Source organism: Rhinolophus ferrumequinum, chromosome 20 (assembly GCF_004115265.2).
Source record: "Rhinolophus ferrumequinum isolate MPI-CBG mRhiFer1 chromosome 20, mRhiFer1_v1.p, whole genome shotgun sequence".
NCBI classification, from domain to species: domain Eukaryota; kingdom Metazoa; phylum Chordata; class Mammalia; order Chiroptera; family Rhinolophidae; genus Rhinolophus; species Rhinolophus ferrumequinum.
The window spans coordinates 396302-410557 of record NC_046303.1 but is presented as its reverse complement, the minus strand read 5'-3'; the positions used below and the strand labels follow the sequence as shown (position 1 = coordinate 410557).

General features: G+C 62.7%; 1 protein-coding gene and 1 long non-coding RNA gene across 3 annotated transcripts; both read right to left on the bottom strand.

Annotated features, from left to right (window-relative positions):
- Positions 1–1300: 1300 nt before the first annotated feature.
- On the bottom strand, positions 1301–9175 carry ZMIZ2 (zinc finger MIZ-type containing 2). The gene is given in 22 exon segments (XM_033088442.1): positions 1301–1919; positions 2582–2821; positions 2925–3091; positions 3327–3571; positions 3816–3884; positions 4152–4219; positions 4792–4940; positions 5094–5199; positions 5653–5863; positions 5949–6093; positions 6598–6766; positions 6952–7029; positions 7478–7494; positions 7497–7541; positions 7544–7607; positions 7751–7786; positions 7788–7849; positions 7852–8014; positions 8144–8354; positions 8499–8683; positions 9065–9097; positions 9099–9175. Coding segments are annotated over 22 exon segments (2637 nt in total). The 5' UTR covers positions 9165–9175; the 3' UTR covers positions 1301–1811.
- A 144-nt stretch (positions 9176–9319) lies between these two features.
- LOC117012314 (uncharacterized) lies at positions 9320–14012 on the bottom strand. Of its 2 annotated transcripts, none has more exons than XR_004421153.1 (3): positions 13509–14012; positions 12926–13054; positions 9320–9456 (listed from the first exon to the last, which is right to left on the bottom strand). It is a non-coding gene; the product is annotated as an uncharacterized LOC117012314 (long non-coding RNA). The 2 variants fall into 2 exon arrangements; XR_004421152.1 differs by having other exon boundaries at positions 12926–13012.
- Between the last annotated feature and the right edge of the window lie 244 nt (positions 14013–14256).

Here is a 14256-nt window from a genome sequence, read left to right as displayed (position 1 = left end):
TCCCACTTTCTTGCATCTTGTACGTTTTGTGTTGTTTCCATTCCGCTCAGTGCCTTGTAATGAATGTCACTTGTGATTTCTTCTGACCCTCGCCTGTTGGAGTGTTAATTGCCCCCCCCACACACACGAATTTTCCTTTCCCTTCTATTACTGACATCTAGCTGCACTCCACTGTGCTGTCTCACGATTTCAGTTTTTTTAGCTGCTTGGAACTTGTTTTGGGGCCTAACCGGTGGTCTATCCCGGAGAATGTCCCCTGCACTCTGGAACTGTGCAATCAGCTGTTAAGTGTAGCTGGCGTTTTGGTTTTTAATTGCATAGTATGTGGGACACCAGAGGAGGACATGACCCACACTAAGGTGAAAACCCATGAAGCCACCACTCCCCTAGGGACCCGAATGCCAGTAACACCTTCACTCTTCCCCAGATACCCTGGCCATCCCCACGGGAAGCACAGCAGAAACCCGGTGAGCCACACGCACGTCTGGTGTCGAGCTTTAGAAGATGGTGTCTCCTGCAAGGGCTTCCAAGCCCTGCTTCTCTGTCCCGATTGCTCGGGGTCCACGGGGACGTCAGGGCCGTGGTCCCTGTCCCACTGCTTGCTGCCACGGCAGTCGCCGCTCAGTCCTGTCCCTTTTGCCCCAGGACTGAGTAGCTTGCAGACTTGTGCTCACCTCCCCATCTCTGTATTCCTCCCAGAAGCACCCCCAATGCAACAGGCTGGGCGTGCACTGAGCTCACACGTGGGCCGGTACCCGTTATGCCTACCCGGCAGAAAGGAGGGCGGGGGGGGGGGGGGGGGGGGAGGGGCGGCTCAGCTCTGGGCTGGGCTTCCGGGCAAACCCAGCCTGCAGTTCAGGTGCCCCGCTCACGCAGTGCAGGGAATGTGGAGCTGGAAACACGGGCTGCTCAGGGACAATCGGGTCACACTGGGACCCCAAAATGCCAAGGGCAACCCAGAGCTACCCGGACCGGGCACTTCCCTCCCCCATCAGAATACTGGAGAGGAAGATGGGGGCAGCAGGCACGGGCGGAGGGCCCCTCCCCCGGCTCCTCGTTGGCATGCCCACGCGAGACGACGTGGTGTCTCCCAGTGCGGCACCAATTCACAAAACAGTTCTCCAACCGAAGCCAATTTGGAAAATTCCAGGGAGAGGCAATGTACCGAGGGCGGGGCTGGCCCGGGTACGGGCATGGGGGCAGGGCGGCGCTCAAGGAGGACCGGGCGGCCACCGTGGGGAATCCTTTAATGGAGGGGGGCAGGCGGGGCGTTGCCCACCCGGGGTGGCACGGGGTGGGTGGGTGGGAACACGGGAAGTGGCTTTAAAAACGCTGCAGGGCTGACTGCACGTTTATAAGGGCACCCGGGTGGGGGGCGCCCGCGGGACCACCGCCCACGGCATCCGCTCCAAGGCGCGTGCTGTACCTCAGGCATCGCCCGCAGCCAGGGGAAAGGGGGACCCAGGGAGGCCGCACGGGTTTGGGGGTCATCTGGACACACGGAGGTTCTAGGGGCCGCAGGAGGTTCTAGGGGCCCGCAGGGCGGGCCGGGCTCTGAAGGGCAGGACGTGAGTGAGGGTTCAGGTGGCGGTAACTGCAAGGTCAATGGCGGTGGAGGCGTGGCCCGGCCCAAAGGGGCGGGGTGTGGAAGAGGGGCGGGGCCGGCGCGGCGGGTGGGCGAGGATGGGCTGGACGTGGTCTCCTGAAAACCCCTTGCAGCCGCCCGCTGGGCAAGGGCAGGGCAGCTGCCCGGTCCCGTCCCAGCCAGCGTAGCACAAGCGGCTCCAGGTGTGCCATGGGGCTGGGCAGGGTCAGTTGTTCTCGAAGAGAGACAGCAGGTCATCGTTGCTGTTCGCGGGGAGGTCAGGCGGGCCCAGGTAGGACAGCAGCTCATCAGGGTTGGTCAGTTCTGGGAGCAGCTGAGGACGACGAAGCAAACTGGCCTTGGACCTGCCTCACCCCTGCGGGGCCACCCTGCCCCCACGTCCCAGCCAGATCCAGGGTTGGGTTGGGATGTGGAGCGCCCCTTCTCCCCACAGGCCTAGCACCTGAGCCCCTCAGTCTGCAGGGGGAGCTCTCCCTGCAGAGACAGCTCTGTGACCAGGAATCACTCATGCCAAGTTGCCCGAGGTCAACATTGGACACGCAGCGCCCAGCTCAAGTGGGCTCCTGGTACACGGGAAGCACAAGACTGTAAGGACCCCAGCGTGTCAACAGGGCAATGCAGAAGGTGGGACCCCAGTCCCTAGGATTTTCTGCTTTAGGCAGAAAAGTTCATGTTGAACTTCAGTGAGTTTTGTTTATTATGGTCGAGGGCCGTCACCTGTCTTTTACGCACTGACTTCACACCTGAGTTGGACAGGTGAAATCAGACCCTAAAGCTGGTATCGTCAGCTGTGAGCCCACTCTTCTTGGGGACTCTGCACATACCACCATGGCACCCAGGTCCCCAGAGCTCTCCCTTGGTCTGGAAGTCACTGAGGTGTCAGTGTTCTCCCTTTTATGAAACATGTGGACCCAGAGAGTACGGCAAAGCAGCCCCCCACCCCCCAGGCTCCCCAGCAGGTGGCCTGGTACTCACGTCCAGGGCTGGTTCTGGGGCCTCCCCTGCCCCAGACAGGTGGGGGCCCATCACGCCTGTGGCAGCATTGAAGGCCAGCTCGCCAACCGGGCCTGAGCTCACCGGACCCAGGGGCTGCCGGGATGCTGGGGGAGGGTTCGGATGGTGCAGCTGGGGCCCTGGAGGGCCTCCAAGGTTGGGGGTGTGCAGCCCGGGTGGCCCTGGGTTGTGGGCCAGGTCCAGGTGACCAGCTGGTGCCATCTAAGGAGAGAAGGTTCTGGTAAAATGGCCCAGGGGCTCCCTGGGGGAACCGCACCCTCACCCCCCCATCCCCCTCAGCCCCACCCTTAAGCCCGGCACTGACCTGGCCTGGGAGGCAGGAAGCAGATTTCTCTGGCGTCAGCAGGCTGCTGGGAATGTCGGACTGGTAGGAGATGGGTGGCCCGGGGGTGAACTCGGGAAGGGTCGGGGTGCTAGCTGTGGTGGGCGGGAAGGCGTCAGGGAAGGTCCTGGGTCCCAGGAAGCTGGAACCTGAGAGAGGAGAGCCAGGTCCTGGATGGGGCCCCGAGAAGGGCAGGCTGGCTGCGCATGGGCGGGACCGCCGCTCTCACCCACAGGTAACACTGGATTTCACGTTAGTCACTACTCGGAAAAGGGCCCTTTTTCTCATTGCTGCTGGGGGAACTGGCCTGCTGCCAACGCGCACAAGCCGTGAGGGTACAGAAGTAGGACCCGCTATACCCACCTGGGATCACCCTGCACTCACCCTGGCTGGGGTAGTCGCTGGGGGCCGGGGCCGAGGCGGACTGCAAGGGAGTGAAGGGGGCGGACCCCGGGCCCAGCGCTGCGATCATGTCCATCACGCTGGGCACGAGCGCGTGGGCGGGGCTCACGCTGCGGCAGCGCTTCAGCGCTGGCCCTTCCGCCTCCTCCTTGACGTGCACGTCGGGCTTCACAGGCACCGGCTTCCAGCCGCACGTGGGGTCGATGGTGATCTCCTCGCAGTCGGAGCTGGGCAGGGGCATAGGGCTGTCACCGCCCATCCTGCTGCCTCCGGTCCCGGGGCAGTTTCTGGGCAGACCTTGCACTCAAATGCACATGCCACGTGTCCGTGGGATGCCGGCCGGGTGGGAGGCGGATTCTGTCAGCAGCCTGGCACTGAGCTCCCCCACGGTGGTCAACCGGCGTGCCTCCCCACCATCCCGGGCCGCCCGCTGCGGAGCACAGACCCTGGGAGGCGGGAGGGAAGGCTTACTTCTGGATGTAGACCAGGATGCCCAGCATGTACTGGTCCACCTCCAAGCCCTCAAGCAGCGCGGTCTTGCTGTAGAAAGCAAAGGATGCGTCTCAAGGCCAGGCCCAACCTCACCCTGGGTACAGGCCTGCCACTTCCCAGCCCATCACTCTGCACGAGGCCGCCCAGTGTGAAATCACTGGTGTGAGGGGAGTCTGCGTGGAGATGCTGTGTGAGGTCTGGGCCCTGAGCTGCACCGTCCTAGTGTGTGCTGTGACCGCCCCCTCCAGGTGACAGCCTCTGAGGCTGTGCCACTACCACCAGCGCCCGCGTGGGGACTGTCCCTGAGACACTCACTTGCACACGGGGCACCTCCAGGTCCCCCGCTCACAGTTGAGCTGCAGGTAGGACTCCAGGTCGAAGCACTGTGGAGGGGACACCATTTCTCACACTGGCCTGGGGCAACCTGGCCACACCCTGCCACCCAGCCGTGCTTCCAGATGCAGGGCTCCTTTCCCACGTCTGAGAAGTCAGGGGCACCAGGCTCTCACTATGCCACTGTCCCAATCGACCGAGACGGGACAGCTATGCAGCCCTCTCTGGGACTGGAACACCGTGGGGCCAAGGCAAGACTGGGCAGCTGCGCGGACAGGGAGCCAGCCCCCGACGTGGTGCTGACAGGAGGGGCAGGGCACAGGGCCGTGTGCACACTTAGGGGCCACCCGGGTGACTGGTGCACGCTGGTCCAGAAACGGAACCTATGTGACGCTCATGGGGGTGCAGGACACAGCATCCATGTTCTCAACACCCGTCAAGGCTGCAGCCTCATGAGTGCAGCGAGGCTGCCATGCTTAGAAGAAACAGAAGCTTAGCCTGAGGTGACAGCAGGGGAGCCAGGTCACCCCTCACTTGCCTGCCACACGGTACTCAAGAGTCTCAGCTGCTAAAGACAGTTAAAGACGGCAGCCATTCTGGCAAAGCCTGTGGTGCCACCCACCTGTATGTGGCGACAGTCATGGCCGCGGGCAGGGAGCTGGATCCTGCGGAAGGTGACGGGGCACTTGAGGGACACCTTGATGGCCGTCTGCTCCACCCCGTCCTCTCCGTTGGGCCCAGGGATGGTGCCGCTGCTGAAGTTCCGTTTTACTGGCGTTGACAGGGAAAGGACTTGAATTCAGGGCCACCCACCGGGTCGCGACAGCTCCGAGCGGCCACCCAGAGCTGACCACTGCCGCCTGTCCCAGGGGAGACAGCATGATCCCACATTGGTCATGGCCCTGGGGAGCGGTGGCCACTCACTCTTGGTGACACAGTGCTCGGCCGGCAGCAGACGCTTCTTCAGGAGACCCTGCAGCACGGAGCGGACCGCCGGCCGGTGCACCAGCTGCAGCACAAACAGGTGGGACTGCAAGGGACGCGTGGGTCAGTGGGGTGCAGGGCCAGGCCCATCACAGCACAATTACTCAACGCCCCCAGCCCACCCACCGCTGTCTACACTGTGCACGCCTAGTCCCAGGTGAGACCCAGACCCCAAGCCCCCAGAACTGCCTCGGGATGCCCATCTGAGCGCAGCTCTCTGGGTCACGGTGCCGGCTGGAATCCAGTGACCCGACAAGCACCGGGCCAGCTGAGAACTCGGGGCTCCATGAGCATCCTGCAGGGGAGACACGGCTCAGCTCGGCTTCTCTGTGATAACGTGAGCGTCAGTCTAATGACCAGACCTAACAGGAAGCAGCGAGGGTGGCTTTAACTGGGTCCCTCTTCTCAAAGAGTCAGAGGCCTGACCGAGCAGGAGTCTCCTGCAGGAGCGAGGCCCACGCCTGTTTCTCCAGCGCCTGGCCCGGCCCCGCCCACTCACGCAGCAGCAGGCGGTGACGGTGATCTGGATGGTGTTGCGGCCCGGCTGGCACACGTGCTTCAGGTATAGGGGCTTGTGGGAGGTCTTGTTGTCCCCGCGCTCGATGGTGAGCGGGGTGGCGTTGACGCTGACCTGCACAGAGGCCGGCCAGTTGGTGTTCATCTGCCGGTCCTCGTGGTGGTAGCACTTGAACTGCAGCTCCAGGTCGGGCCTGAGTGGGAGGCCAGAGGCTAAGTGCCAGGCTGACCTCAGGGGCCGCACGCGGTGGGGTGTGACGGGCGGGCGGGCGCGCTCACCTGAGCATCAGCGTCTTGTAGACGGAGTCGCGTAGCTGGAAGGCATGGTTGCTGACGGCCAGGTTGTGCTGCAGGCGGAAGGGCTCCAGGACCACCCCGTCCCGTACGGGGAAGGTCAGCCGCAGCTCGTCACAGGGGCTGCCTCCTGGGAGCAGGCCGCCCATCAGCACCACTCAAAGCAGGGCAGCTTGGAAGGGCCACCAGGCTGGGCGGTGGCAAGGGGGCTGCGGACACCAGGTTGGGTCCGGGGCACCACCGCACCTGGGACCTTGGGCTCAGCCAACACATTCTGACAGTAACATGATCTCCTGGCTCAGTGACCCCTAAATTATGACCTGAGAACATGCCCCAATCCACAACGAAGTGCTTCTGGTGCTTTCGGTGGGGCAGCCGAGGGGGTGTCAACAGGCCACCTCCCATCACCCTGGTGCTCAACCTAGGATTTTAGGACCCCAACTATCGGGGTTCTGAACCAGCAGTGGGCTTCAGGGCTCATGAGTCCAATTCCAGTTTTGTGTGCGTGGGCATTTTTCTAAAGAAGACCCACATTTGCAGCATCTGCAGAGAGGCCCATGGATAGACACACAGATGAAGGACCCACCCCATGTTCCCTGCAGGACTCTGGGCCCCAGGAGCAGGTGACACTCACCGGGGGGTGACGGGTGTAAGGAGCTCACGCTGGGCTTGAGATCAGGCAGGAAGGGAGACTTGACCTCCTGGCTGGTAGACATGTAGGGGACGCCGCTGCCGGGGGTCATGGGTGGTGTGGGGCTCCCTGGCAGTGGGGAGCTGGGGTAGCCAGGGATGGAGCGGGTGGGCTGTGGGTTCGAGCAAACAGTCAAGGAGGAATGATGGGGCTAGAGTGTTTCTGGGAACGGTGAGAACAGCAGTGGGCAGGGGCAGCGAGGGGTACCCAACTGGGTGCCCATACTTCCTCTTACCTGGGCATCCTCTCCACAGACCCACCCCGGGAGCCTCCCACCCTGTGCCCAGCTGCCCGTACCCCACTCAGGCCAGGCTGGCTGTAGCTGAGGCTCCCCCCGCTGAAGCTGGCGCCCTGCCCGGTGAACTGCTCGGTGGGCTGCAGGAGAGAAAGTCGCGTGTGCCTGGGGCTCCGGCCGGGCCCTGGACTTGACCCTAGAAGAGGGTTAGGGGCAGGGAGCCCACCACACACATGTGCCCTGGCCTTTGTTTTCTTCTTTCGATGCTTCTGTTTTCCAAAATAATGTACAGGGAGCACGTAGTGATTTCATAATTTAAGAATCACCACTACTGAACAAGGTGACCCCATGTTAGAACAGCTGACAGGGAAGCTACCGAGGGCTGCACTCTCACCGAGGGTCCCTTCAGAACAAGGGCCTCTCCCAGAGCCGCCCTGCCCTACTCAGGACCCCGGTGAAGCTCCTGGCTGCTTGGTCACTGAGCATACACGGGCATCCCCAGCAGGCCCCGACTGCCTCAAGGTCGTCTGCGTCCCAGTGTCTGGTGGGGGCGGCCGCCAGACCCTGGAGAAGCTGGCCCTACCTTACCTTGTAGTGCAGTCCCGGGGACCAGAGGTGGACAGGGGCAGCCTGTGACCAGGGTAGGAGGAAGGGCAGGGGACTGCCCGGGGCCAGGTGCGTACTGGCCTCCTGGCAGGTACTGCTGCCCTGGGTACACCTGAAATATGAAAGAGGCGAACGCCCGTGGAGGGACAGGCATCAGGCCAGCAGTGCCCCCATCGGCTGGCCTGTCCTCGCACATGCAGACTTGGACCTCCCAGTGGCTCTGCGTGGTGCTCAGGGCGAGGACCCGACACTCACCTCGCTGGAGTAAGCTCTCTTGACCCCCTGTCGGGGGCAGCGGCTGGGCCTGGGGGGGGCCAGGGTACCCATGCTGGGGCAGGCGCTGCCCTGCATAAAGGGCGCCAGGCCCGCTGCACGAGCGGGGCTCATGCCTGCGGAGCTCATGCCGGAAGGGCCCATCAGCCCTCCCACGCTGGCAGGGTTCATGCTGCTTGGGACGCTGGGCCCCCGAGGGCCTCCGTGCTGCAGGAACTGGCTGTTAAAAGACTGTGCGGCCCCCATCTGGGAAGAGAAGAGAGGGGCCCTCGAGGCCCGCCCCTCAGCACCTGGCTCCTGCCCGCCCACGCCCCCTCTGCCTCCCGCAGCCTGAGCATGGCTGGCCGCCTTCCAGAGCAGTGCCCGTGGCCTCACCGCTCCGTACTGGCCCAGCTCCTGGCCCTGCTTCTCCTGCAGGGCGGCCACGGTGGCCGTGGCAGTGGCCGTGGCGGTGGCAGCGGCAGCAGCCACGGCAGCAGCAGCCGCCGCTTGAGTGAAGTCCGTGGAGGGTCGTGCGGTGTGTGAGGGGAGGCCCAGGCCCCCCGGCCCCCCCCGGGCCGCCATACCTGCAAGAGGCAAGGTGGCCCTGCTCTGAGGTGCTCCCCCAGGCGGTCCTTCCCCAGACCCCTGTGTGGGCTGTGAGAGCCAGCACGTCCAGATCACTGTCACAGTTCCCAGGTGCCCGCCCTGAGAGCCCCAGCACACCTGCCAGGTGAGGGGTCCCGCTTACCCGGTAGCGAAGCCCCCGCGGCCATACACCCCCTGCTGCACGTAGCCCTTGCTGGTGCCGCCTTCACCAAATGCTGGCTGTCCCAGGCACTGAGGGGAGCTCAGGGCTGAGCTGCCGCCCGCCATGCCAGGCATTGCTGAGCTGCCGGGGGGGCTCCCTGCAGGGCCCATGGGGTTACCCAAAACCTGCGAGGAAGAATCACCAAAGGGAACCATGCAAACAACTTGTTTCACAAGGTGGCTCTTAAGTGCTAGAAAGGAGAGGCCTGGCAGGTGAGAGAGCGTGCACAGGGGAGGAGCATGGGGAGAGGGAGGGGTCTGGCAAGGGAGAGGGAGGGGTCTGGCAGGGAGAGGGAGGGGCCTGGCGGGGAGAGGGAGGGGCCTGGCAGGGGAGCGGCTCACAGGTGGGAGTGGAGGCCAGGTGAATACAGGAATGAATCCCAGCCTTGTGTGGAGGGAGAACTACTCTCCAGGGACCTGGACACCAGGAAGCTGTGGCTGCTTTCCCTCTGAGGCCTGAGCTGGACTCTGGCGGCTTTCCGGGACGGGGCCCAGGTGTGGGCTCACCTGGCTCTGCGCTGCGTTGCCCACTCCCCACACGGGTAGTGACCACGGACAGCGATCCTGCGGGCTGAGTGGCAGTCTGTTGCCAAGGCACGGCCCTCATAAGCAAAGGACCATCACTGCAAGGAGAGAGGTGGCGGGGGGCCTGATCACGAGGCCTGGGAAGACGTGAAGGCTGGGAGCAGAGGGGTCTGCTCTGCCACCCCCCCCTCATCCCTGTGGCCCGCCCGAGAGGGGAGGGTAGCAGGAGACCCACTCACCCGTGTGGCGCGGGGGGCAGGGCAGGTTTCATGGGGTTCATGGGGTTCATTGGCTTGGGAGCAGCCAGAAGGCCAGGTCTGTGGGTGGCAGGAAGTGGCCCTCCTGGGAGTTGCCGTGGGCCTCAGCTGCTCTGGCTGCCAGGATGGTGGAAGGATGACGTCAGTGGAGGTGCAATGGGAACCCTGCCTGCGCCCCCCACACCCGCCCTGCCCTCCTCTGCTTCTACTGATGGAGGGTGGGGCAGCTGAGACTGGGGTCCCAGGGGTGGGGGGCTCAGGGCAGCCTTCCATCGCCTCACCCCAGTCTACCCATCCCCCAAACCCAGCCCAGAGCCAGCATGACCGCTTTCTGGTCAGGCCCTGCCCCCTGGAGCCCCTAGAATGGCTCTGGAAACAGGCTTTCGAATCCCAAATACTTCCCACACGAAGACCTGGGTAATCACAGAAGCCAGGGGCACCCAGAGCCCTGTGCAGGCCGGCGAGGCAGGACAGGCTGGAGCGTGCGGGTGGGGCCAGCAGGAGGTGGCTTCCAGGCCAGGCAGGCACCCGGCCCCGAGTTCCCAACAGGACGGGGATATGCACACAGCACCATGGGTGGCATGGGTGGGGGTCAGCGAGCACCCAGGGACGTGGCCAGGGGCCAGCGGGGACACGGCAGCAGTGGCCGGCGCATGCTAGTGGGTCCCGTGTGCCAGTGTGGGCACTTCCTCCTCCTGGGTAGGCTGGCTGGCCTTCCAGGCTGTCAGCAACCCCGACACCCCCACAAGCTAGCCCTTCACTGACAGGCTTGGGGCCCTTGCTGACTCCCAAGGCCACCTTCCACGCCTACTTCTGCCTGGCCTAACCAGAGGCGTGCTGGCTGTGGTTCTCAGGAGGTCCCCTGGGGTCCCTCTTGGGGTCGAGGGTCATGCCTTTTAGGGCTGCAACGCCTCACACACAGACAGGCCTCCTGGGATGTGCTCCAGCACTCCTAGTGCCTCCCTCAGGCCCAAGAGCAAGAAGATGGCCCCAGCACCCACCCAACCCCAAGGCTCACATTCCTGAGTGCTGACAGGCAGCCGAGGGAGGCAGGGTTACCATCCTGTCCTCTGCAGAGTCCTGGAAGCACGCAGGTAAGGGCTACAGTGGTGTGGTGGGGGTGGGGGGCTCTGCCTTGGGAGCATGTGGCCCTCACTGGCTCATCACCCCAGAGCAGGAGGGGGGAAGGTGACCGATCAGGAGCGACGGAGAGGGAGGCCGTGGGCTGGTGCCCCCATCACGCTGGCCCGACCGCGTCCCAGAGGACTCAGGCCCTGGGCGCCGTCTTCCCCACTCCAGTATGAGCCCCACTGAGGAAGCAGAGGCCAGAAACAGCGCAGGTGCTGGTCCAGAAGGCTCAGGGGTACCTGGACCAGCAGAGGCAGGACGGGGAGCCAAGATTGCCCAGCCAGACAGGGGAAGGCTGGCGGCCCCAGTACCCACTGCCTGACACTGGGCCGGCAACACTGGGGGTGGGGGGAGACCTGTCAACAGCCAGAAACTCCTCAGACCTGCTGGGGGGCGGCTGGAGCAGCATGCAGTGTTGTCAGGACTTAGGGTGTTGGTGGCTAATTCAGACTGCTGTGCTGGTGACGGACAGAACGCCAAACACACCCAGCTGATTCCTGACAAAGGTGTACAAACCGCACTGGGGGAAGGACAACATTCCCACATGTGGTGCTAGGGCAGCTGGACAGCCAGCCACAGGCCAGGCCTAAACCTCAGCCTCCCAGAAATCAGCTCGCAATGTGTCACAGAAGGAATGCACAGCACAACACAAGAAAACCTTCAGGGAGATGCGGACTTAAGGAGCTAGGGCTAAAGAAAGGCTTCTTGGATAGGATAGCAAAAGCACAATCCATAAAAGGAAAACCTGAAAACTTTTGCTCCGTGAAAGACACCACTAAGAAGATGAGAAAACAAGCTATAGGCTGGGAGAAATATTTGCAAACCACGTTCCTAACAAGACTGGTATCTGGAATATATACTAAAGAAAAGTCCAGTTAGGAAATGGGCCAAGGACATGAAGAGACGTTTCACCAGGAGGTCGTGCAGGTGGCAGATGAGCCCAGGAGATGACACTCAGCATCACGGGCCATGGGGAAACGGACATCACAACCGAGCAGAGGTTGTGCTGTGTCACAGCACACCGAGCAGAGGGCGAGGTACCAAGCACTGACATTGGACCCCTCCTGCACTGCAGGGGGAGTGAGACGGCCAAGCCCTCTGGGAAGGTCAGCCGCTGCTTCTAACCCTGGGCCTGCGGCTGCCCTGCCCAGCAACTCGCTCTTGAACATTCATCTTCCAGGACTGTAGATATGTTCATTTCTACGTGAATGTTCACGGCAGGTCCTCTGCAGAGTCCTGGAAGCACGCAGGTAAGGGCTACAGTGCCAAAGAATGGAAACCCACATGGCCTCCAGGGGTCAAGGTCACCCAAGTGTGGAGCACACGTGGCCCAAGGCATAAAAAGTGTGACCTGGTGCAGGATTGAGGGACTCTCCAGAGAAACATGCTACGTGGAAAAAGCCAGCACCCAAAGGCTACACGCTGTACGATTCCCTTTATGTAACGTTGCTAAAGTGAAGAAATTATAGAAATGGAGAGCAGACAGTGGTTGACAGGGGTTGGCGGGGAACGGGCAGGAAAGGAATTATCTGCCTGTCACCTCATCCCCAGGCATCCTGCTGTGACACTGTACTAGAGTTTTGCAAGACGTTACCGCGGGAGAGCCAGGTAAAGGACACACCGGGTGTTATTTTTTTTAACTGCCCATGAATCTACAATTCTCACAAATAAAAACTGAGTTAAAAAACCACCAGCTCCACCCGCCCGCTCTCTCCAGAGATGCCCATGGCACTTCCTTCCCGCCTCGGAGCTGGTTGGTTTGGCCAGGCAGGGAGGAGCAGGAGGCTGACTCCCAGGGCAGAGGTCTTCCATTCCGGGCTAGCACCAGAACCTCAGGGAGGGCTGGGAGGAGGAGACAGGGCAGGTGCAGGTGGCCCCTACACCACGTGAGTCTGGGGAATTCCGCCCCCAGGCCTCTCTGCTGTGGACCAGACCACAGACATTTCCAGTTCCCCCAGAGCTTACTCCGCGGGGGTGGTGATTTCCTGTCTGCACAGCTCCTGACTAAGTCTGCTCTCCTCCCTGAGAAGACCTGCACTCCCCAGGTACCCCTGCAGGTCCCCTCAGGAAGGGAGAGGTGGGCTTCGAGCACAGATCCTCCTCCTTTCTCCTTCCTGGAGGCAGAGCTGCAAACCAGTCCCTGAAGGAGCCCCTGCGAAGGAGTGTGCAGGCTCGTGCCTGCCTGTACCAATTCCAGCTGGAAGTCAGGACCCCTTGGCAGAACCGCCCTGGCATTAGGTCAGTCTACGAGGCCACAGGGCTTTCTGGGGATCAGATCACACCTTCCTGCAGAAAAAGCTACAGACAACTCACTACCTAGACCTCTCTTCCCCAGAACCTCAGAGCAGCTGCACTCGTCTCCTGCATGCCAACCAAAGACGGCCCTTAATGTGGGGCCACCCTTTACCACCTCCACTCCGTCCCCCTGCCTGGTCACCCAGGAGCAGCATGACCTGACCTCATGAAGGCAGTGCGTCTCCTCCTTACAAGGCAGGGATTCACTGCCTCCAGCACGAGCAGGCTACTCCAGAGGGATGCGAGTCAACTGGAAAGGACATGAAGGTGGATGCAAGTCCGTCCCCACTACCTGCAAAGCCACAGCATTGCTAGAGCTCATCTAGAATGCCCAGGACCGAGCGTTTATGAGCCCTGAGTGTGGGACATTTCAGAGGCTGGCTAAAGAGTTTGCTACTCTGAGCCTCAGTTATATGTAAAATGGGTACGTAGTGGCCAGCCTAGGGCTGAGGAGAAGGGAGGACATGTGACTACCTTTATGTCACCAGCCCTGGCTCCTGTCTTGGTCACAGGTGCTAGTGGACACTCCACGGGGAGGCCTGGCTGCCCATGATTAAGCCAGTGACCTAGAGTCCTCCCCAGGAAGTCCTGCCGGTCCCTCAGGAGTGGCTCTGAACCTGTAGTCTGCCATCTCACCTTCCTCTTTCCTGAGTCCTATCCAGCGTGTAGCCATTCCCTGAGTGTGACGAGTCCCCACCACAAGGACCCACTGGCGGAGGTTAAGATTCCCTCACTTATCCCGTTACCTCTCTCAAGCTTCTTCCGGGGAGGCCCTCTGGTCTGGCAGGCCAGTCTGGTGCGTGTGTTCTCCTAGCCGACCCATCCCGACTTATGCACCGAGTTACATGTCCTGTACACGTCCCTGTGAAATCTTCTGAGATGACAGACTTACAGACATCACATTGGTGTTCTGCAACTACGGGGCTGAGGGCGTGGGGCACGATCGGGGTGCAGGTCAGGGGTAGAAGGGGCACTAGGGCAAGGGGAGCAAGTCACGGCTGGGGCAGGACACCCTCCTGCCTGAACTTCAGTGTGTCCCGTTTGGAAAGGGGTGAACCCAGCGATCCACGGCTGGGGCTGCAAGGTCAGCGTCGCCGGGCCGGAGAGGACCTCAGCGGGCCCACGTCCCCGCGCCGGTGGGCGCGCACGGCCCGAGGTGAGCCCGCCGGCCACAGCGCGGAGTGGCGGCCGCTAGGCCAGGTCAGCGAGGCCGGGCAGCCTCCCGCACACCCCTGGGCGCTGGGCCGGCTTCCGGCCGCCACAACAAAGGCTCATGTGAGGGTCGCCCGCGCGCACAGCCGGCCGCCCGGACCACGACGCACGCGCGGCAGGCCGGCTCCGGCGGCCCTCAGGCGCCGCACCTGCCTCCCAGCACCTGCCACCTTCCGCGCCGCCGCCGCGCACCTGCCTCGCCCGCTCACCTCCGACGGCCCCCCCTCCTGCCCCTCTCCTCCTCTTCCCCCCCTTCCCACCGCTCCATGCTCTCATCCTTCC